General features: G+C 41.1%; 2 protein-coding genes across 3 annotated transcripts in view; both read right to left on the bottom strand.

The window, feature by feature from the left end:
* Positions 1–3,681: 3,681 nt before the first annotated feature.
* clcn6 (chloride channel 6) lies at positions 3,682–17,205 on the bottom strand. 2 transcript variants are annotated; one of them, XM_015021953.1, is made up of 22 exons: positions 17,097–17,205; positions 16,629–16,688; positions 16,007–16,072; positions 15,748–15,880; positions 15,565–15,671; positions 15,261–15,387; positions 14,438–14,505; positions 14,156–14,214; positions 13,934–14,066; positions 13,145–13,258; positions 12,354–12,520; positions 12,170–12,281; positions 11,928–12,057; positions 11,390–11,543; positions 10,605–10,761; positions 9,925–10,031; positions 9,576–9,762; positions 8,859–9,019; positions 7,974–8,130; positions 7,793–7,900; positions 7,589–7,714; positions 3,682–7,505 (listed from the first exon to the last, which is right to left on the bottom strand). In XM_015021953.1, exons 1-22 carry the CDS (start codon positions 17,169–17,171, stop codon positions 7,425–7,427), a joined length of 2,589 nt encoding a protein of 862 aa, XP_014877439.1. In that variant the 5' UTR covers positions 17,172–17,205; the 3' UTR covers positions 3,682–7,424. The 2 variants fall into 2 exon arrangements, with proteins under 2 accessions (XP_014877439.1, XP_014877440.1); XM_015021954.1 differs by lacking the exons at positions 16,629–16,688; positions 17,097–17,205 and having other exon boundaries at positions 15,748–15,876.
* Positions 17,206–18,683: 1,478 nt separating this feature from the next.
* Positions 18,684–23,705, bottom strand: part of LOC106939534 (L-rhamnose-binding lectin CSL2-like) — a 14,377-nt gene continuing 9,355 nt past the window's right edge. The window contains exons 6-11 of the mRNA XM_015021949.1: positions 21,008–21,143; positions 19,752–19,861; positions 19,627–19,671; positions 19,408–19,540; positions 19,216–19,319; positions 18,684–18,907 (exon numbers count right to left, since the gene is read on the bottom strand). Of these exons, the coding sequence (XP_014877435.1) occupies positions 18,882–18,907; positions 19,216–19,319; positions 19,408–19,540; positions 19,627–19,671; positions 19,752–19,861; positions 21,008–21,143 (554 nt within the window). The 3' untranslated portion in view covers positions 18,684–18,881. The remainder of the gene's footprint in view (positions 18,908–19,215; positions 19,320–19,407; positions 19,541–19,626; positions 19,672–19,751; positions 19,862–21,007; positions 21,144–23,705) is intronic.

The raw sequence follows: 23,705 nt of genomic DNA, 5'->3' as shown, positions 1-23,705 counted from the left end.
TCTGTAGGATTTAAAGGTCGCCACCTGTTACTGCCTTCAATCTGGGCACCAAATACTGGATGCAAAATTACCATAAAATATTATTTTATTGAAAATGGAAAGGTTACAAAAAAAACCTTTGTCCAGATGATACAGTGAGTCTGGATGGGAGACAACAGGATGAAAGACACAGAAGTGACTCAAACTCTACTGAACTCTGCTGTGCTTCGTCTAAAAGGCAACTGAATATAATAATATGAAGATAAATCATGAAACGTGAATCTGTTCCAAAAAACACAGATTGGCCAAATGTCTTTCGTATGAAAACAGCCAAAGGTAACGGAAATCAGAATTCTAAAAAATGAAGTGATCATCAAGGGTCAATTAAAAATCTATAAAAAAATAATCAATAAAATACAATTTAAAAATTCCATGTAATTTGTATTTTTAGCTGAAGTGAAATGTGACCTGATATAAAACACATATAGATGAGTTTAAATGATATTTCTGGTCACTATTTCATTTTGCAAATCGCCTTTTATTTTATTTCTTCAAGCCTACAAGAACAGGAATGTGGCTCCCCCTGGTGGACAGCTGTAGACATGCAGGTTCAATTATTGATAAATGAGGATTTATTTAAATAGAGGAGCTTAAATTTAAATGTGGATGAGCTTTAATATGTCATATTTTATGCATTTTGTTCCTGAAGAAAGAAAAGAGCAACAATTTGATTTGAATATGAGCTTTTTATTGATCTATTAATCAAAACGTCTTTATATTCAGAACCACAAAGAATCATTTTAACATTGTGTTAGAATGAATGTAATTAGAAGAAACATGGAATCCAGAAACTCTAGTTTATTAGTCACTCTTTAGCTTATATTTTAGAAACAGTAGACTGCTCACTATTTAGATCATACTTCTTAGATTAATTTTTAGATTATTATGCAGAGAGACTCCTAGTTTTAATAACGATGCGATAGTTCCAGTTACTTCCTGCCCTGAACACATCAGTGACACAGCATATAATCCACAGTAAGACATAATAGGTGGGCTTCATAAATAGGTGATTTAGTTTTCACCATCATCCTTCAAACCAGTAAAAGAAAAATGAAGATGCTTGATTGTTTGACCCATTGACCATTCTTCTCCAACCTGCCATGTTGTTGATGGTTCAGTTGCCAGATCTGCTTTGATCCCTGCAGAAGCTCTGCACAGATTTACCCTCATAAATAAGATATATTTAGTAAACTGGGCAAATCTTACCTGATGAAGTGATGATGATGCAGAGAAATGTCAGCCTCCAGGTTCCAGACCTGTTTGAGAAAACATGTTTAGAACAGAAGTAACTTCTATTGTCTGTCGGTGGGAAAATCCAAGTTTCCAGATGGTTTAAGATTTACATACGTAAAAATATAGAACAAAAAATAACATACTGCAAATTTTTAGCATAAATTACCGTTCAGTAATGAAAATTAAACCTCATCCACAGACATGTGCACCTGAGATAGCATGTGGATTATTGCATTAAAAGTTACTGCAAACCAAATGATTTGCATTTGTCTGTATGACATCCGCTTAGCCTGCCAGTCAAATGCATTCAAACCAGACGGATTTATCGTCCAGGTCAAATAAAGAACAAGCCCAGCACTGATTTAACATTGAAGGATTAGAAAACCCTGCACTGTGGTGCCAGGAGTCCAGCTTAGGGAAATTATTAATAAAATAAGTCATTTAGATCGAAATAACAAAGTCAGGGCAGCATTTGGCCAACAAGAAAGTAATAACCAGATATTTCCGTCTCAGTTAAATACCTGCCTGATTAGACGCAGGATTTAAAATAACAGAATAAAATTCAGCACTGGAGTCATCTGGACGGCAAATGGAAGAAATACAGACAAGATCCATCCAATGTACAAGTTTATTAAAAAGAATAAAACTGTGTGATACAATACTTTAATCAATAAACTATGTAACACTCAAATACTGAGGATTATATTGTCAATATAACATAATATTGAATATAACAGGGTTCTCTGGTGGCATGTTCTGCTGTTAATATGGCTAAAGCTTTGATGAGAGTTACTGAATTATAATTGTGGGAATTTTATGGCAAAATTCCCATTTACGCTTTTACTGTTTCTGCTGTACCGTATTTTCCGGACTATAGAGGCACCAAGCCGCAGCTACAATAAAAAAACTAACTTTAAACGTGCATATATCAGCCGCACCGGGCTATAAGCCGCTGGTATCTCCGCCGCTCCCGGTTTTCCATAAGGACCCAGAAGAGGGCAGTAGAGACGCAGTTCTCCGTCTCCAAAGCCGAACCGTGGTTTCCTTCAGAACCGTGGTTTCCTCCTGAGCTGCCAGATATTTAGCCCCAACTTAAAAGCTGCATTATACAAGTTTGAAAACATTTCTCAGTCTGCTGCTAGCATGTGCCTGTTCTAAATGAAAATTAGCACTTTCTTCTTTAATTTCCAATTTTTACTTCTAATGAGTCACTTCCTGCTGAAGAGCCCCCTGGTGGTTGAAGAAAAAACCACAGAAAAGCCGCACAGGACCGTAAGCCGCAGGGTTCAAACCATGGGAAAAAGTAGCGGCTTACAGTCCGAAAAATATGGTAATTTGTTGACAATTTCATTACGAAAGGAAAAGAGCCCTGCAGAAAAAAAACCTAAAGTAGAAATGAGAACACAGGATGATCTCCGTAAGTAAAACAATACATGCAGGCTGTAGGAGTTACAGTTCAATCTTCCTAACACATTTACCGTCGATATTCTGTACAACCTGTTAGCAGAAAAACTTTCTCTGCTCTACCAAAGTAGTCCTTCCATGTCTTAAGCCAGGAAATATAAAACAACACTGACACCGTCTGTGGTGAACAAAAGGAACTTTATTTCGGTAGCAATGAAGGCAGAGAACAGTCTTTCCCTCCAGAGAGACGAGTTTGTATCTTCATTTTTTCTGACAGTTATGCAGAAAACAAACTGCAAAGCAAACATGCAGAAAACCAGTTGGAATATTTGACAAAATGTACAATAACTTCCTTTGCAGGTCCCAGATCATAAATATGCCCCAAAATAATATCAAACTGTAGGATTTCTACAAGCTCAGGCAACAAAACACAAAATAAATTTGTTATAAAATATTCTATAATAAAACTTGGTAACACTTTATTTGAAGGGGGGTGAATAAGACTGACATGACACTTTCATAAACATGTCATAACACCTGTCATAAACATGAGTAAGCCTTCATGAATATTTATGACTGTTGTCATAAAGAGTCATTCGGTAAATTATGACACTTTTAATACAAAGCTGACATTATTCAAAATGTCTTTGTTATGACAACTTTACATTAACCAGGAAATCATTAATGATATAAATTTGTTATAAAATAATTACTGATTGCACTTTAAAAATTAGGTAAAGTTTAAACAGTAATGATTTCCTGGTTAATGTCAAGTTGTCATAACAAAGACATTTTGAATAATGTCAACTTTGTATTAAAAGTGTCATAATTTACCGAATGACGCTTTATGACAACAGTCATAAATATTCATGAAGGCTTATTCATGTTCATGACAGGAGTTATGACATGTTTATGACAGTGTCATGACAGTCTTACTCAACCCCCTTCAAATAAAGTGTTACCTAAAACTTCAAAGACCAACATTTGAGTTCATACAGATATGTGCCTATATATCACAAATAATCCACTAAACTGACCTGATTAAAAATAAAAAATCTACGTAGTTTCAGCTTGTTCTTATTTTTTTGTTTTGTTCTGGAATGAGAGCAAAATGTTCGGAAACAATGAGATCAGCAGATCCAACATGAACACCAGAACTTTAAAAACTTCCCTAAAACAGACTCAGGTCTTGGTTTTCACCTCCTGAGACTCAAACACGTGGTTCTCTTCGCTCCTCTAACACTGACCGTAGTGAGAATCAGACATTAAATTAGTGCAAAACAAAGCCCACCGACTGACAGGCAGCTGAAAGGTTAGTAACGTTACAGAACCAGTCACCATGTTCATGAGGTCCGGTTACGCTGCAGGACCCGACAGACCCGTCCTGTCTGCTTCTAGTGCATGTTTTCCAGTCACAGTAAATTAAAACATAAAGACAACAGAAGAAAGTGCAACAGTGACGACGATAATTCAAAATAAAATTAAATCAAAAAGGAATGAGCCTGTTGGTCGGAGCGGCGCTCACCGGTCTGCTGGACCAGATCTGACAGGATAGAAACCAAAATCTGTCACTTCTTATGGAAGTACAAGGAAAATTAAAGATCCATTTCCAATTTGATCTGATAAACCAAGACTTTCATGGCAGATACTGACTGCTGTTCAAAACCTACTTTTATTTATTATTTTTATGGCTTCCTGTTATTTGAATGAACTTGTAAATAAATCTATCAGATAAAACATCACCTCTAACTTTTATCAGAGGCCTGGCGTCAACATGCTGGTCGATTCAGGTGGAAACCAGACCGATCACATCGGAACGATGAGACTTGATGCAAATAAACACGTCACAGTTTGAACTGCAGCAAACCAACATCAACCTGCCTGCAGATAAACTTCACTATTCAGCTTATCTGGGCTGTAATTACTAATTATTTCACATACAGTCCAGTTGTGTACCTGAACAGAAAATATTACAGGAGGACACAAAAGATTTTAACTGATCCATATTTGGTGGCATCATAATCTAAATTGGTCCAATTGGGTTCAAACGGCAGGGATGGGCGACACGGACCGAAGATGTTTTCACTATAATTACTCATTTATGGCAACAAGTGAGGAAAGTGATGATATAAAGTAAAAAACTATTCAGTCTCTTTGGCATCTCTGCAAACCCAAAAACTGCTCTAAAATGAATGCTTGTTTGTTGATGCATGAAAACAGCAGCTGCTTTAAAAAGTTCAGCAGTTATGAAATGAATCAGAAATCTTAAATGATGAAATTAGAAATGGAAACAGCCAACCATGCTTTGTTGCTGTGGTTCAAAACTAAATAAATTAGATCTTGTTGTCATGATGAATTCCAGAAAATGATGAACCGAGCAGTCAAAGCAAACATCAGAGGAAACTCACACACATCTCTATAATCCCTGGTTATTTGAACCAAAATAAATCTTATTTAAATATTGTTTCATTGAACCGTTGAATCATTTTAAATCCTCCAGCAGCAGAGAAGCAGATCTGAGCGTCTCCTCAGGTCAGAGGCTGTTGGTTTAGTTTAGCATTCAGATTGTTAAACTGATGCAGGTGTGAGTGACTCAGTCCAGGCTTACAAATGTATTTATGAACTGTCTGTATATAACCATATATATTTAAGATTATAAGACACACTGGAGTATAAGTCACATTGTTAAAAGTGATTAGATCTGGTGACACGTTATGTTCAGCTGCTTTTTAACAAACTCACAGAAACTGTCGGCTTTGGTTTGACGGTTTCTGTCTGTGCTCTAAATCTGGACGATCGGAAATGGCTTCGCTCCGACAGTGAAGTGCGCAGCGAGGCAGAGCAGAGACGCACGTAGTAGACGGGTGAGAGAGGCGGCTGCGTTGTATGAAGCCGTAAGACCAAGAAGGCCGGCCTTGGAGACGTAACTGAACCGCTCCAGGAGTTTGGAAAGGGAGCACCGACCGACAGACATGGCTGTCTAGACGCACTGCGGTTGGAAGCAGAGATCCTCAGAACATCAGCAGCTCATTCTTTATGTTCAAACTGCTCCTCCAGCTCTGGCCACCTTCCTTTCAGCAAAATATCTCCTCTCCTCACGGCTGCAAACGGTAATGTTTGATCCTTGGTTTGTATCCATCAGTATGAACTCATAATTAATGAATCAGTCAAAAAATATAACATCTGTTAGTTAATCCTGACAATAAAATACTGGACCAGCCAAGCTTTATGAAAACTAGTGTGACTTATAGTGCGGGAACTGTGGTATATATCCATGAAAAAAGTCTGCATGTTGCCCATCTGCATCCAAACCGGAGCATTTCTACGCGTTTATTCTTTGGTCATTCCTCCTGGTTCTGCTGGAGCTCCAGCGCCATCAGCTGGTGCAGGAGGGAACTGGGCGGTTCTACACGGCTGCTACCTACCGTAAAGCAGAGAATGCATTTCTGCTTTTGGACAAACGGTCCAAAAACATCTCACAGACACAGAGGAACATCATGATGAGTAAAATTAACTTCAGCCTCCTTTCTGATTGGTTGTCTTCAGGGTTTTAGAGGGATCCACGATTAGTTGACATTTATTTTAGAAGTAAAAACAACTCGGTAAAACTACGGAAGGTTCAGTTCTTTTAAATTTAAATGAAAGACTTGTCATGTTGTTTGTGCTGCAATGCATCCTGGGTAAATGAAGAATGCTATGTGATGTAGCATTAGCTCCTTCCAGTCAGAACATTTTTGTGTTCAGCCTTTTTAACTTGAACTCAATGAAATGGAAGCTAAGACAGAAATGATGACAGGAAATGAAAATGAAGAGGAAAGTCGGCTGAAAAACCTGCAGCTTGGAAACACCAACTGGAGTGAAAACTGCAGAGACGTCCTAATTCAAGCTGTTTACAACGAGCAGTGGGGTCAAAAGCTCTCCTCGAATACGTCTGAACGGCGTTACGACTTAAAGATTTTAAACCACCATTCACCTTGTTCAGTGGGTTTGTCTTTGCTTTAGCTCCTGCTAACGGTGTAAAGAGTAGATCAGAAGCCGATCATGTTAGCTTGATCCAACAAATCTCTGTTTAATTTCACATGAAACCCTGGTGGGCTGCCATCATCATCATCATCCTCCATCATTGGTTTTAGACTCCAGTCCACTTTATCTTATCGGCCCAGGATGCATTGTGCATTTAAAAACAAATAATATTTTTAAAAATGAATATTTTTAAAAATTGGCGACTTCCATAGGTGAAAAATGTCATAAAAATATTAAAAAATGTAAACAACTTTGAGTTTTACATCAAAAGCAACAACTTTTAGGTTGTTGGGAAAATTAAAACATATTTAGGCCAACATGTTCAACTAGTCGTGGATCCACTTTAAGGAATGTTGTGGATGTTTTGACAAATTATTTTATGTTTTTCTAAAAACTCCTCCATACCCACACACAAGTTCACCATGTTCTTATACCGACAGTTCACAGCTGTCTCAGATGGTCTCTGTCAAGAAAATAAAATCTGCTTTCTGAGCTCGATGCAAAAATAAAGAAACTTAACAGAAAATCTCTAAACTGGAGTCTGAAGGCTCCTGCTGGACCTGAAGAAGGAGAAGAAGAAGATCTCCCTCCTGCAGTCTGACAGCTTCTCCTCTGCGGCTCTCAGATGCAGCTTGTTGGTTTTGGGAATGCTTTAATAAAGTTAGAGACGAACCAAAGCCAAGGCTTCGAGGCCAGGCAGAGCGGGGCGGCGCCACGGCGGCGGCTCAGATGGTGATGTAGTGCTGTCGCAGTTTGGCCACCAGGAACTCGTGGGTTAAATTATGTCTTGTGATTATTCCAACGATCTGAAAGAGAGATTTTGCTCAGACAACTAAAAAGTCTCTGCAGCTGTAGGTTCAGAAGGCACCAATGTTTGAGGAGAACTTACTTCTCCCACAGCGTTGACCACTGGAAGGTGTCGAAGGCCCATGGTTCTGAACAGGTTGAACACCTGGGAGATCCGGGTGTTTGGTGAAACCGTGTAGGGGCACGAGTTCATGTAGGGCGTCACATCCTGGCAACGCAGGGATCGTAGTTTTAAGTTTTAAATCAAACTGAATTCAAACGTATTCAGCAGCGGATCGGGTCGTACCACTATCATCCGGGGATTGAGCAGGGCCAGGTCCACTTCGTGGATGTCCGGGTACCGCGGGTAATCTTCAGTCATTTCTGTGAACGACAGCCTGGGCTGAGTGGCGCTCTGCACAGACGGAGACTTCTGTCACTAACGGGGAAAGAAGCGGGAAACGAAAGCAGCTGGACGTCTGACTGACCGACTGGTTCTCGGAGTAGCAGACGCCTCGGATGAGCAGGTTGACCAGCTGGGAGCGCAGGATGAGGCCGTGGAAGGTGAGCGGTCGGAACCGCTCCTCCATGGTCCACTCTTCACTGGGGGACTGGTCTGGGTACAGGTTGGGGTAGGGAGCGTGGCTGAAGACAGAATCAGAACCACCGTTATCCTGCTGGAACGGCGTGAGAATAAAAGCATTTTGTCAGCTGGTTCGTTGTTACTGTCCCATAACCTCGTCTGACTGATGCAGAATCAGAAACATCGTTTTTACGGCGTAAGGTTTGGCCAAATGTCCAACTCCAGTTTGTCCAACAAAAATCTCCCGATTAATCAAAATAAAAAAGCAGACAGCTTGAAACATCATTGATTTTAGTCAACTTGACAAATAATTACAATTTCCCAACAGCAACACATCCTGAAAACCTCTCTCCATTTCTCTGCGATGCTTTGGCTGATTGGTTCCTTCAGCGGATGGAAAAACTAATTAACTTTTTCTTATTTATAAAGTTTGTATGACAATCAGATGCAAACGGCTGAAAATAAGAGAAAATGTTTTCCCTTCGTCTTTCTGATTTCAGACGACTTTACTGAGATTAAATACATTTTGTTATTCGTGGTTCTGACAGAGCAGCTGTGATTTCGTCTCCATGCAGAAAGTTTTTATTTCATTGTTGTGAAAATGCTGTATTGTTTTTTTCAGATACACATCAGAAAACATTTTTAGAAATGCTGCTGTGTAAACAGGACCTAAATGTAATTTTATGTTTTAAATAAAAGCTATTAGTTCTTGTTTTGAGTTTTGTGTGATTCCTGAGTTCAAAGAGCCAAAGGACAGAGTGAAGTCCTGTGTAGGTTGACTTCCTGCTACCGTCTCTCCAGCATCTGCTGCAGCAGGTCCTCTCCCTCCTCTGCCGGCTCCGCTGCCGCGTTCTGATCGTCACAAACGTTCCTCAGCTCGCTGGACGGGTACGACTTCATCGACTGGCAGCGCCGCCGCTGCTCCGCCGCACGAGACACAATGTTGGATTTCTGCCAGGGAAAAGAAAGAGTCGGACATGCAGACAGAAAAATATCTTCAATCAGCAAATCCTGGAATTAAAAGTCAAAATATGTGAGAAATTCTTAAAACGTTTCTATTCCGTAGTAGTAAATTCCTCTATGCTTAAACAGCACATCACCATAAAACCTTTAACAAACTCTTAGATATAAAACGATGTGAGAAACCAGATATTATAGTTTCTATGATTACTTTGTCACTCAGGTTTTTCCTTTAATGACTTAAATCATTATTAAAAACTGTTTTTTTTTTTGTATTTACTCAGGTAAATAAAAAAAACAGACATTACAAATTAATCACAGCTGGTGAAACATTGAAATGTAACTTTGGTGCTTAAAGCTGCAGTTTGAAACTTTTACAAAAATGTTTTTTCCATATGTTCTAAAAATGTCACTGAGAATCTGTGAGGATGGAGCTGCTCCCCCTTCCTGTGCTGCTGCGTGAAGCAACGCTCCCGACCAAAAGCAACCAATCAGGCGAGGAGGCGGGTCTCACTGGTGAACGTTCGACAGGGTCAGCACTCCGTACCTTGAATCGAATGTTGTTGCTGATCAGGATGTTGCCCTTCATGAAGTCCCGCTCGTTCTGCCGGTTTTCCGTGACCACGGGAAAGGCGTGGTAGACGGTGGTCCGGAGGATGCTGACCAGAGACTGGACCCGAGTGTGGGGATAAACGTAGGTCAGGTTGGGCTCCATGATGTCGCTGGCTGTCAGCCTGGAGGGACGAAGGGAGGAGATGACAACCGAACGCCAGCTGAGCGAACAGAAACATGGCTGAGCTGGTCATTTTATGAGTAAACTTTACTTTAAGGAGCCAACTTATCTGCCACAAACTACACATGGAAAGGCCACCGAACATCTTCCGGTCTCATCTTACTTGTCCATCTCCACCTCCGTCTCCCACTCCAGCAGAGGGACGCCCTTCAGCTGGATGTGGATGTCATAGATGCCCTTGTTGAAGAAATCTCCAGTCCATTTAGCAACCTAAAGTTCAGACACAGATTTCACTTAATCTTTACCAACAATCATCCAAATGAAGTCTTTTTTTTAAATCTCACGCATTATTTTAGCAACAGCTTGACTCTTTTCCTTTTGACCCATTTGACTGTAGATTTGCTGCTGAAGGCCCAGCTTGAAGCTTGAGCCCAGCTTGGGCCCAGCTTGAGCCCAGCTTGGGCCCAGCTTGGGCCCAGTTTGGGCCCAGTTTGGGCCCGGCTTCAGCTGCCAGGCCTCATCCGTCTCCAGGATACTTTCTGGTCGGGTCTCTCTGACCAAACAGCTCCAGTTTGTCCAGAAGTCTGCGTTTAACCCCGATGCAGCTTTGCAAACTGAAGTTGTGAAGTCTTGATGTTTTCAGAGGCTCTTTATTCCTTCTAGACAAACTTGCTTTGTGTTTTCTAGCCATGAACATGTAACATGCTAAACGAGGCTGAGATCAGGTGTTTCTGTCATTTAAGCAAAATGACCAAAACACACAAACATCAGAAACATGAACTCCTAACTGCAAACTCCAGACTGAAACCTTGACATGTGACAGAGAGGAAGCAGCGTTGGCACCATTAGCGTGATCATGATGGGCAGCCCGTATGTGATCTCATTGGTGGACTCGATGAGGATGACGGTGAGGCTGATGGTCATCCTGACCACGCCCCCGAGGAAGGCCGCCGCTCCGATGAGGGCAAAGGTCCCCGAGTAGATGTGGAGTCCCAGTTTCCTGAGAGAACAGATCCCAGTTAGAACCAGTAACAGACGCAGCTCTGAACCTCAACATGCTAAACACCAGACAAATGTTTTTAAAACCAGACGCTGAGGCCGGATCTGCTCCTCTAAGCTGCAGCCAGACTGTGGCGCCGTTGAGAAGCAGACAGACTAGATCCAGGTCCAAACAGGTAAATCGTTTTTAATCGGCTCTCTGATGGCCAGCAGGGGGCGGTCTGAAAAAAACCTACTGGGTGTTTGACATTTTCTAGAGCTGAAAATCTAGTGATGGTGATAATATTGGTAAACACTGCAAAAATGATTTTGGTTGTAAAATCTGCATATTTTCTCCTCTCCTGTTTTTCCACCTGGCTCAATAATTCATCACCATGAAAAGAGCAAGTTGACATATTCCATGTTAGCCAAAAGTAAACAGGCTTTTCATTTCACTTCCTGTTTCCACCTCAGACTCCTGCTCTGCTGGGAGCCATTTTCCATCAGGTAAATCATCACTTTGGTATTTAGACAATTTATCAGTTAAATACCTTTAAATAAATGTGTCGTTGTATAATATTTAATGTTGGTTTTGTGGTTTTAATCTTCTGTAGAACATTTCAGAGGAAACGAGAACTTTTATTTTTTACACTTTGAGGATGTTTGCGACCAGACGTCCGAACGCAGCGCCACACAGGAGAGACGGGACGAAGAGACCGCTGGGGACCGAGACGCCGTACGTCCAACACGCCAACAGGAAGTACAACAGGAAGAAGATGGACAGAGTCGCCGGGCTGAAGGTGCCTGTCAGAAGAGGATCTATTTACTGATGGAAGATCAACTCAACTGTTTATGACTGTGTTGAAATAGAAACATAAATCACTGAATGTAAGAAACTTTTAGGTAGTCATCATCTTACAGCCTGTTTAGTGATGATCAAAGAAGCATCTTTACATGTTTAACTCCACAGAGAGACTATTAATTACTCCTGCAATAATTATATTTTCAGCCTTTTAATGTGCATTGAAAATATGCATTGCATGAGTTTATCTCTCACATGAGATAAACTCAAAAAGGCCTCAAGAACTAAATCAAAATGCAGAATATTTGCGTAGAATACCAGTTCTATGCAGAAACCAGTTAGATATTAGCGAAGCATCATCTGATTTGTTCCTTCTGCAGCCTCACCGTCCTGGTGGAAGAGCTGGTGGATGGCCGCCTCCTGAGGGTTGAAGAGCAACGTCGCCATGTCGTTGTAGGATTTATTGGAGCAGAAAAACTGCCGGATGGTTGAGTTGATGTCTTCACTGCCAGAAACCTGCCAACACAAAGCCGTCTGTGAGGACAAGAGGCTGAAGGTGAAGAATTACTTTTTATTTTCTCTTCGTCTCACAGAAAATCGGTGAAAACATTTAAAAGTATCTGCTCACTGTGGAGTTGTGGGTCGTCGGGGAGGACAGGTCCCGGCATTCACCCAACAGAACCGAGGCCAGAAATATCACCACCGTGGTCACCATGGCAACCAGCAGACTCTCCAGGACCCTGGGAACAAAACGGCGTCAGCCTGTTCGTTACGCGGACCGACGCGGCCGTCCAGCTGCCGGCGAGGCGGACCTGATGAACCTGGCTTTGGGGTGAATGTGCCTCATTCGGTACTTGGCCAGGCACTTGTTCATGCAGTTGAAGAGCGCCCCCAGCAGGCCGCCCACCACGCCCATCAGGACGAAGAAGCCCAGGTCCACTGCTGTCCACAGGTGACATTTCTTCTCCCCGTCTGAACACTGAAGGACAAAGATTCACTTATTAAAACACCCAGTTTGTTCAGAAAACTGGAGATAATTTGATTTATTCAGAAAAAGATTTTATATCAATAAAGTCGCGTTTAATCTGGGCTAAAACCCAGCTGGTTGGAATCGATGTGTTATGATGATTTCAACAAAGACGATGTCTGTTACTGCTTTTCACTGCCTGACGTGTTTATCATGTTTTTATGACCTTTGCACTCTGTGCTGCTGCAAAGTGCTATAAAACTAATTTACATCAATGATTGATATAAATTAAGATCATCATTTCTATTTGTGTAAGTTTACAACAGGAAAGCTGGAATCAATCATATTGTTGCAATTAAACTTAACTTTCAGGTCCAAACTGGATGAACCATTTTAATTTAAACTTAAAGGAATAACTAGATGCAGATTTCCACGTTTTAACGTGTTTTACTGTTTTAGCTGAAAAACCTGCAGCTTTTACATGTTTATTAAAGAAAAGGTGGAATCAGAGAAGACACAGACATGGAGATTAATGTCTACAGACAGAATGATATAATTGATCTGACTGAAAATCAGTCAGCGCTCCTTTAATGTCAGGATCTCTGCAGACAAAACCAACTGATGATGGATCCTCACCTTGAATTCTCCAAAGTTGAGGAGTCCAGGCAGCTGGAAGGAGCCCCATTTGTTAAAGTTGATCCCAGAGCGGAAGAAGTTCAACGTGAAAGTGGCCGACATCGAGCAGAAGAGCTGAAAACAAAGATCAGATCAGATCAGAGAAGGCCAACGCTCTTCAGTTCATCTCACTTAGTTTCTGTAAATCCTGCTATGAGCTACATGTCAGAATAAAAATCTTACAAGGAGAAAGAGAAAGTTTAAACATCTCTTCCATCCATTGCATTCAAAGCAACATGGCTGTAGGATCAAATCCTCAACTCAGCGTTTCTCTGCTCTGGACTTTAAGCTGCCATGTCATACAGCAACATTCTTCAGTCAGAAGCTTCTTCAGAGTAGCTGTAAGACTGACTGCTGCTGCAGATCCTTCTTGCCTGCAGCATCACCATCCACAAATGGTGCAACTTTACAATCCGGATCCATTTTTGCTCTCAGTCCATTTAAATACGATTTAGAGCCGAAAATGTTACAAAAAAAAGAACAACTTTTAAGTTTTAATAAATATCTACTCCAGAAAATTTATTTTTTTATATTTAGGGAATATCATGGAAGAAAAATTATTACCTGTACTTTTAATGTCATTTTGTTGTGAAAGTGTAAATCAATCATTCCCCCACAAAATAAAAAACTTCTAAAACCTGCATTTATTACACAGTTATTAAAAAAACTGCTGGCTCTTTAGCGTTTTTAGCTAAAGTTAATGTTGTGGTGAAGGACGGATCAGCGCTGCTTTAGGAAAAGACAACGCACCACTTTCCAGGTGAGGGCCTGGTTCCAGAAGGAGGAGCCCTCCTCCAGACTGAAGAGAGTGCCCCCTATTGGCGCACCAAAGGCAGCAGCAACTCCAGCGGCGGCACCAGCCGACACAAAGTCCCGCTTGTCTCTGGGGAGCAGATTGATAAGAAAATAAGCCACATTTCCCAATGTTAGATAAGTGAGATTAGCTGAATAACAATCGGCAGCAGGTCGTACCTGTCGCTGCGGAAATACGGAAAATCAAATTTGACCCTCTTGAAGGTGATGCTCTGAAACTGATGGAGGGAAAACGCAGAAATTAGACGTGTTTCACCCTGGACAGGTCACTCATCGATCAGCAGTCAAACAGGTTAACCCAACGTGTGTGTGTGTGTGTGTGTGTGTGTGTGTGTGTGTGGGAGCAGTCAGAGAGCATGCAGTAACACCCTGAGGTTAACCATCCTCTCATGGTAAACCGGTTTAGAGGATCATCAGCGGATCCGTGTGGCGGCGCCGCACCTGAGGAAGCCCAGCTCCCACTATGGCTCCACTGTGGATCATTGGACCTTCCTTTCCCACAAACAGACCTGAGGGGACAAACAGCTGATCTGAGTCATCATGTCTGTTTGCCTCCATGCCTGGTGAACGTCTCCTTCCAGCAGATCATCTGATCAACCCATAATAATGTCACATCGACCCAAAACCAACACATGAGAAAAGAAACTGAGCTATAAAAGGATAAAGTCAATCCAAAAGTCTCCATTTGCTTCATGAAACAGTTAATTTTGATGAACATGTTGAAATAATCAAATAATTTAGTGAATCAATTCATTCTGGTCATTTTCTGAAAGAACACAATCAGAGCAATAATTAAGCAAAAACTAGAAAAATATAAACATTTTGCATTAAAAAATAAACTTTCTTTGTCAGTAATTATGTTCTGCTCCAGATACAGATTCAAATGGGTCAAATTCTGTGAAAATACATTTCCTGTTAAGGCCCCACTGTTATCCAGTGAACGATGAGAAAATGGAAAACTAACTGACTAGATCATCTCTACACTGCATCGATGTTCAGCCTCATAATGTCAGCTTTCACAAGCTGACATTATGAGGCTTTTCTTAGCTTCATCCAGCGATAAAGAAAACCTGCATTTTAGGCAAATGAATCTTTATTTTATTATTTAAAAAAGGAATCAAATTTGCTTATCTGAATTTTTGTATAAATGTCTAATATTGCATAAGAAAAGGCTTCAGTGTTGAGAAACCTGCAGAATGAGTCACTTTTCTTTGGTTAATCGTCAGAACAATCGATTCCTAACAATCATTAGCTGCAGCCCTACCTCCAGCCACGCTGAACAGAACTCCAGCAGCTTTGCAGAGAAACGTTCGAAGTCGCACGATTCCTGGGATCTTCACTCCATTCAGGTAACTTTTGATCTCTGGGATACCGGATCCTGCAGCCACCGGCTGGAGGACGAGACGCAGCGATAGCAACACGTTTACGAGGTGAAGGTTAGCGGATTGGTCTGCTACCACACACACTTCAACTGGAAACACATCCCAGCAGGTCAGGGGAAGCAGTGATGGTCACCGCCTTTGCTGCTGGACGCTCCCACCAACATGCGGTTACTGTGGAAAACAAACCTCGATGAGGACGAGCAGGCTGGCGATGAAGACGAACACCATGTTGAAGGTGAGCAGCTCCAGCAGAGACAAAGACAGACAGCCTCTGTCTGTGCATTTCTCTATAGCTGGAAGTCTTCGGTTAAGGAGCACTTCCTGTTTTACATGATGGAGCTTCCTGTGTGTCGAAACGCTAAAGGATACAGTCAGCGACCACGGAGAACTTGATTTTAGTGAAGAGATGAACAAAGAAGTCCACAAACAGCCCAACCAGTCCGACCGTGACCCCGATCACGAACACCATCACCCACCGCACCGCCTCGTACTTTCTGGCTTTCTGAGGGAAAATTAAAGATGCATTCAGACTTTTCACATCAACCATTTTCAGAGATTTTTTCCCCAAATGTTTTTATATTTATGTTTTTTTTCTGAAATGACACTAAAGTTTAATACATTTCCTCACCTTGTTGTCCAGGCCCTCCAGAACCTCCACATACGGCTCGTTGATGCAGCGGTCATAATCCAGACTCTAACAAGGCCAAACAGAGACAAATATTCACCAATTCATCTGGTAATAACTTCATAAAACTCTGTGATAAAGACCAACCCAGTGGTTCTGGGCATACTTTCCTTCCAGTGGAACCAACATGCTTATCCTTTTTAAAGCGGTTCTGATCAATAGTTCATGTATAAAATCCCCCATGGTGGACAGAGGAAGGTCCTGGTTGTCACGCCCACATCAGCTGACAGGGATCAAAATTAGGGCCAGGACTTTAATGGGTTAAACTTGAATAATTAATTAGATTTTAACACAATTAACTGCATTTTTTTTAAAGACATACAAAGGTTCCGGTATGCGTTTCTGGTACACCTGTAAATCTGACGCACAAGCCACATCCGCTAACACCACCAATGGACGACGAAACCACTTACAGAAGGTAATCAGGAGAAAATGCTGATGATGTACAAGACGGCCATAGAACTGGGTCCCTCAGGGTCAAAGCGATTTAGACTCAAAGCAACAAAATACCAAAGAAAAGCTTCTGCAGAACTGCTGATCAGAACCGCTTTAAACCGTTTCTCACCTCGTAGTCTTTCCTGGGCAGAATCTCATCTTCCTCATCTCGGAGTTCCCCAAGAATTGTCTGAGAATATATGAAAGAATATTAAAAAAAAAAAGATTATGCACAAGCAGATTGAATCAGTAATGAAACAAGATGAAATTCCAACAGCAGGACTGCAATCTGCCGTCTGTCTGCTACTGTGGTGATAACTTCGGGTGGACGATCAGGACAGATGCACAAAAATATTTAAATGAGTTTATAGCTGTGAACAGGAGTTACTGATAAACAGAAATAAGCTGAAATTAAACCAATAAACGGGAAGAAAAACAGATTCTCTCTAGGGAGAAGCTGAACACTTGAGGCTGGCAGGAGATGCAGCAGCAGCAGGGTGGAGCAGAGATTCCTGGAGGAACTGAGGAGAACCGAACCAGAACCCGGGAATGCCCCACCGAACCCCGCCTTCACCGCCTGTACCCCCGCTGTCCTCACCAGCTCCTCCGGCGTCCGCGTCTCTCCCTCCCTGCAGCAACACTGGCAACAAAAACAGCTTCTGCAGCACGCCATCTTTGCTGTTGTGTCATGCTGCTTTCATGAACTGTGGTAAAAAACAGAGTCAGCCGAGCTAAAAGCTAAGAAAAGAACATTTATCGACGGGAAAACCAAAAGATATGTTTGAAATAATAAATAAATCTAAAGTAATTTGCTTCAAATGCTTCATAGTCGGACTTTTTACTATTCGGAATAATTTAACAAATGCATGATTTGTTTTGGAAGCGCATATTTCCCGAGACATTGAATGCAACAGAGCTCCTATCACGTGACAGTTTTTTGTTTGAAAGCTTTATTAAACAACTTTCCGTTAACAACAACAAAAATACTGGATAAAAAACTGGATAGTTTTAAATATATGTATCGCTATTGAAATAAACTGAACTGAATATGTTCATGTTATTTCACCAAGATGATTAAAAAACAAAACTAAGAATTTCACAAACATTTAACATTTAAATACATAAATGGTAAATTGTATGTTTTTATAAATAAGTGTATTTAGAGTGCTTTTGCATATTAAAAAGATAAGGTTGCATTAGTGCAAATATGTATGGTGTCGACCTGGGCTCTCTGACTATTCATTCGCTTGTGTTCAGGATGTGTGGGGTCTGCAGAAATGCTAGCTGCACTTTCCCTGACCTTTAACCTGTACATCTCCTGCATGGAGGGAAGATCAGCCCTCATGATGAGTGTTCCCTGCAGTCTAGACTGGAAAGGTGCAACATCTGTCCTGTTAGATGAGCCAAACAGGACAGACTGAAAACTTAACTTCTGTATAATGTGCCTCATATATTCCTGACTGATTCATTACAAGCATAGATCGACATCAAGCATCTTCTATTAATGTGTCATAATTTTGATTATTATGGCCTACTGCTGAGAATTTATCTACTCAGCTTTATTTTGTTTTAACTAAGCCCAATTAAATATGGATTTTTGTAGCAGAAATATGTTGTGCATGCAGCACAACATATTTCTGCTACAAAAATCCATATTTTGTAGCAGAAATATGGATGCACTGATGCACTGCTGCTGCAGCACTGCTCCATCGATGCAGCAGAGCAGCATCTGGCTCTGCTGAGCTTCTGGAAGCCTGGTTGCTTCAGCGATCCTCTGCTCTCTGTGCAATATAGTTTTTATATATAAAACCAATGTACTCATATGAAAGATTTAAAAACCATATAATAACCAATAAAATATCATGGTTTAGGGATTTGACTGAATGTATATAAATAGAATTTATATATTATGTTTTAGTATTTTTTTCAATCATTATATTATATTATATTCAAATGTTTCCCTTTCTATGTAAAAGCAGCAGTTATTTTTTCATCAGCCTTATCATTTATGCAGTCTGACTTCACAGTTCCTGCTGCTGGTGATTTTTTTAAACCACAAAAATATTTTTTATTGTAGCACAAGTAGTAAACTATTTTCTCTTTTTAAAAAAAGTCAGAGGCAACATTGTTTTCTGATTGCTTGATTAAACTCTGTGGTATTTTAATAAAACTACAAGAGACTGAGCAAGATGCTGGAGTAGGTTTATTTATGCAGTTAAAGAATCAAATCAAAGGAACGATCTTAAATCAGCGGTGCAGCTCAGACTGAACTGGGTGATGAGATGAACAACATGCTGCCAGACAGAAGCTCTTGAACTATATATGCAATTCATTTTTGATTAAATGTAAGAAGCTTAGGGATCTCTGATGTGTTATCTTGATTTTAGGCACCTGGTTTAATCACAGGATCTGCAAAAGAACAAAAAGAAAGAAGGTCTGAGATGCTAGTGTTAGAAAAACACACTGAATGAAAAACTTTATTGGTAGAAAACATAACAACTGAGACAGACTGAGACTATAGAAAAAACACATCCATGGCCTTTAACTTTTACTATGAGATGCAGATATGATGGTATAGAAAAGTGTTTTTAAAGTAATTCAAGTAAATAAATTTGGTTGTTTTATGTTGTGACAAACAGCTTTTGATGAGCAGCTAAAGGACAATGCAATGTCCTCGTCTCTGTCACAATAAAAGCCTGCGGTTTTGTCCCACTCACTCTCACAGGTGTGGGCCACCTCCAGGTACTTGTACGTTCCAACACAAGGGTCTCCAAACACAGAGTTGCTTGCTTTGACAGAGCAGCTGGTTTTTCCATTGCAGCTGTGGATCCACATTAATGCAACAGCAGTTAGCTGCAGAAAGCTGGAAGGCATCGGGTCGAAGCTGAGAGCAGACAGACGATCAGTACCTGGCAGCGACTTCGCCTGAGGGCCTCAAGCAGTCGGTCTTTTGGACCTGAGCGGGAGGACGCTGGAAAGAGCAGGTGGTCGGGTCAGAGCGGCCGTAAAACGCCCCAATCACAGATATGACCTGCCCCTCATCTGGAAGGAAGAAACATGAGGTCAGTCAGTCAGTGAATGCAGAAAATTGAACAAAATTGAGAGAAACAAGGAATCTGTGACCAGACCACACTGAAGGTTTAACAGCGACTGTTCACAGGCCACGGTTCGGACTGTTGGAGAAACAGAAATCACACTAATAATTCACATTCTGTCCAGCTTTTATAAGATCTCTGCAATAAAACATACAAACCTGCAGGGAAACAGGAATATGTGGTGTCCACGTATTTATAGATGCCGAAACAAGGATCAGAAGTACGAAACACGCCGGCGTTTACTTCACACACTTTCTTCCCATCACATCTAAAAAAAAGAAGTTTCTCTGTGGGTTTGTTACAGTCACATCAGTCTGGGTGTTTCATAAAACTGCTGCTGCATGCTTAATTGCTCTGGCTATTTGAACCTTTATTTAGGCAGTTTCTGCCCTAGTTAGAGGCCGGGCCTCATGAGGAAGAGAAGGGGAAGAAGACACAATAAACACAGCATAAACATTACATATTTAAAAAGCAAAGCTCCAGTCGGCCAAGAAAAAGCAGCAGTGTTATCAATATTTCTGTCATGAAATGTGGTTGTTTGTAGATGAGGATGGACATGATAGGACCGGGTGGCAGGGCAGAAATGTTGGTTTTAATGAAGATCACAAAGAGAACAGGAGTCCAGGCAGAACAGGTGAGCAACAAAACAAGGAGCTCAGACGCTGGTAGCAACTGGAAACAAACACACGACAAAGGCAGGGCAGACGGGACAACGTACGACAACTGGCACACGACTCGGACCCGGCAGGGAGCAGGTGGCACAGGAGGGGTTAAATAAAGGAGTAATGAGGGAACAGGAGACGGCTGGGCAGCAGCGAACAACCGAACTACAAACACGTCTTTTAAATGTTCCACTATAAAGCTCTAAATGCTACTTTAAATTAAGAGACAGTTTCTCTGCGTTTGAAGGTCTTTCCAAATTTAGAAAAGAATAGTAATTGTAATTATTATGAATTAATTATTTCAGGCCTGAAATCTGAGAGTAAGATGTGTGGTCCCCATTTCTTTTGAATCAAAAGTAAAATTAAAAAATGCTTATTAAACATACTATGTTGTATGTAACAATTTTAATTTTAGGTTGATTGTAATTTATTTTTTTTTTTTTTAGGGAAACTCTTTACAAATGTATCCATCAAAGTCAGATGTGTGAAGGGTCAGACGTGTAGCATCGTTAACAGGAGGTTCAGAATCACATCAGGAGTTCAAAGGTTTGGACAAAACTGCTTTAATCAAAATGTGCTCATTTTTTACTGCTAGCCAAATGGAGCCAGATTTGCATGAACTTACATCAATATTTTAAAAAACACAGCACTGCCTTTGGATGAGACAACACAGTTTGTCTTGGTTAAAAGCCACATAGTTTGCAGCTGTTGGAACTTTAAATGGCATTAACTGGGAACACTGGGTCTGGTACCTGGCCTTCAGCGTGTCCAGGGAGCCCTTCTGGGAGCATTTGGTGTTGGTGAGCTGGTTGTCGGGTCTGAACTCACTGCAGGTCTCTCTGTCTTCCCGTCCGTACAGAACCGACTGCACAGAGATCACTCCTGTTTCTGTTACACAGTGAGGAGACAAACGCAGCAGCAGAGATGAAAATTCACTTTGAAAACGTCACACTGAACTGGACAAACTGCAGTGTCGCATTAAAAAGCCTTCCCTTTCTTAGAAAACATTTAACAGTTTTTGGCTCTTTAGCTGGTGAAAGTTTTGTCCATTTCCAGGCACGTGCGGGTGGGGGTGGGGGGATGAGCACCTGCCCCTTTTGCCCCTTTTGCCCCTTGCCCCCAAGTTCCCTTTTGGTCATTTTTTTATTTTTTTGTTGGTATTATTATTTCCTAAGTCATCTTCTGACAGATAACATGTACTAAAATTATTATTATTATTATTATTATTATTATTATTATTATTATTATTTATTTTTAATTTATTTTTTTGTACAACACAATAAGCCTTCCGGTCACCCTGTTACCTTTGACCTTTTGCCCGTGACGCATGACGCAGTTTCCTCTCGCGCAGTGAGATAAGGCGGCTAACTGGAGCTGAATGTTCCAGATTACAGATCAGGTTTTGGTGAATCAAAACGTTTTGGTGAATAAAGTGGAGTAGACCTGCTGCTTGTCAGATGACGGAAAACGTTGAAGTCTCATTTCTGTTAGGTTGGGTTTTTTTCTGTTTTGTTTTTTTTTTCCTCTTCTGTTCTGTCCTGGGTTTTCTGGGAAGCTGCTACTTCCCCTCACAGCCACCAGATGTCACCACTGGGCGGAGCCCCTGGAGAAGTGTGGTGGCCAACCTGTAGACACACCTGTGTCTAATTTCCGAGAGCTGCAGAGGTGCTTCATAAGGAGCGACTAGCTGACACTCCAGTGCCTGAGTGTTTGCCTCAACTGGTAAACGTTTCCTTAGTGAAAGCCTCCTACGATTGAACTCGTTTTTTGATCACTCCTCTGTTAGGTTTCCTTGTGGTCATCCTGAGACTCCTCGAGGTGGACAAGCGTTCCCGTCTGGATTTCCCTTGTGTTTCCTCACGACGCCATTGGTGTTGCCAATCGGTTGCCCTCCCTCGTGCACTCGCCTCCCTGGTCCCTTCCCGTGGATTCCCTGCGTCTCGGCACAGGCTGGGCCTGCCGGCGCTTCATGCCTGGGAGCTAGCCATCGGGACCCCTGCTCAGATGTCAGCTCACTCCTCTCACCAGCTTACAAGGCTTACCTGCTCGCTCTCCAACGGTAACCCATTTCTCCAGCTGCCGCCACCGACAAAACCCAACTCCGCCTTCAAGTAAGCACTCTCAGAAAGACTCTCTGAATTATTTCCTGGGATCTGTCCAGTATTTCACTCCGCTTTTCTCAACAGTCCGACCGGTTTCCCTCCACTCCCAGGTTCCAGGACTGTTCCCCCTGATCCCAACCACCTTTCCCAAAATAAATATTGTTTTCATATCGCTTCTCTCAGTGTGTTCTTGCATGTGGGTAACCCGGCTAGAACCCAACATGACAGTTTCTGCTTCAGCTCGGAGTCGCGGTTTAAGAAGAGAGGTAATGAAATGCAAGAGACACTGAAAGGCCTCTGCCTTTCTCTGAAGAACTACTGAGGGGAGGAGACGGGTGAGGAAAAACTTATGGATTCAGTATTTTTATCATGCAGACATTAGGCTGTTGTGCTATTAGCTGAAAAGCTTCTTCTCTGTGTCGTTAATGTCAGTCATTCTTCAGTATTGATTATGCAATAGGGGAACCTCGCCCGTCCAAACCGATCATCTCCATAATGGACAAATGTCAGATCTTATTTCGTTTGCTGCATAATGTACATTTCATTTATTCTGGCGTTGGGTAAATATATCTTGAAGAATAGCTCTTAAAAAGTCCAACAAGGATATTAATCAAGTAAAATAAAATTGTAATTAAAACTTTTGGAATTCTAATTTCTTTTCTAAAAACAAATTGTTTTGTTTAAACTTTTTTATTAACTCAAATTAACAAAGCTGAGAGGCTTAATATTCTGTCCTAGAATGCGGTTAGATGTGCCTTTTTTTTTGAGCATCTTCCCCTTTAGTGGTCTCTGCACGGCCCTGTCCATTTCTGACATAAACTGTTAAAGAGAAGGCCTTCATCTTTCTTGGTTAATTTATTACAGTTTAGCTAATTATTTGGTTAAACTGTAGCCAAACATATTTTGATTTGAATAGTGCTGAAATTTTGGAAAAGTTAACATATCTAAATACTTATTAAATTTAAATGATTCCAGCCAATATTTAGTGTGATAATGAAACAGATTTAAAGAGCAGGGCAAGACAGTCTCTGGGGGAGCTGTAAACAGACTTCAGATCTCTCTGGGATTTGCCTTTGGGTAACTCTGTATGCATGTTTTAAGTGGATCTCCAAGATATCTTGTACTTTTTAATAAACTTTGATTTTTACTCACTGACTTTTCTGGAATCTCCTGCATCAGCGAACCTTAACTGGAGATGTGAGTCTCCAAAAACCTGCCACATCTTTTTATATTGTGTGCTTAAATATTTATCAATTAAATTAGTTTTTACCTGCATACTTTAACAGTTTAATATGTTTTATCAATACATTTATCCCCAATTATGTTCATATGGCCCAAAATTAAAGTT

The sequence above is a fragment of the Poecilia latipinna genome, unplaced genomic scaffold (assembly GCF_001443285.1).
Source record: "Poecilia latipinna isolate Pla-1442-1.1 unplaced genomic scaffold, P_latipinna-1.0 Scaffold2901, whole genome shotgun sequence".
Lineage (NCBI taxonomy): Eukaryota > Metazoa > Chordata > Actinopteri > Cyprinodontiformes > Poeciliidae > Poecilia > Poecilia latipinna.
Note: the sequence above shows the minus strand (reverse complement) of the source record. Positions and strands in the feature narration are given on the sequence as shown.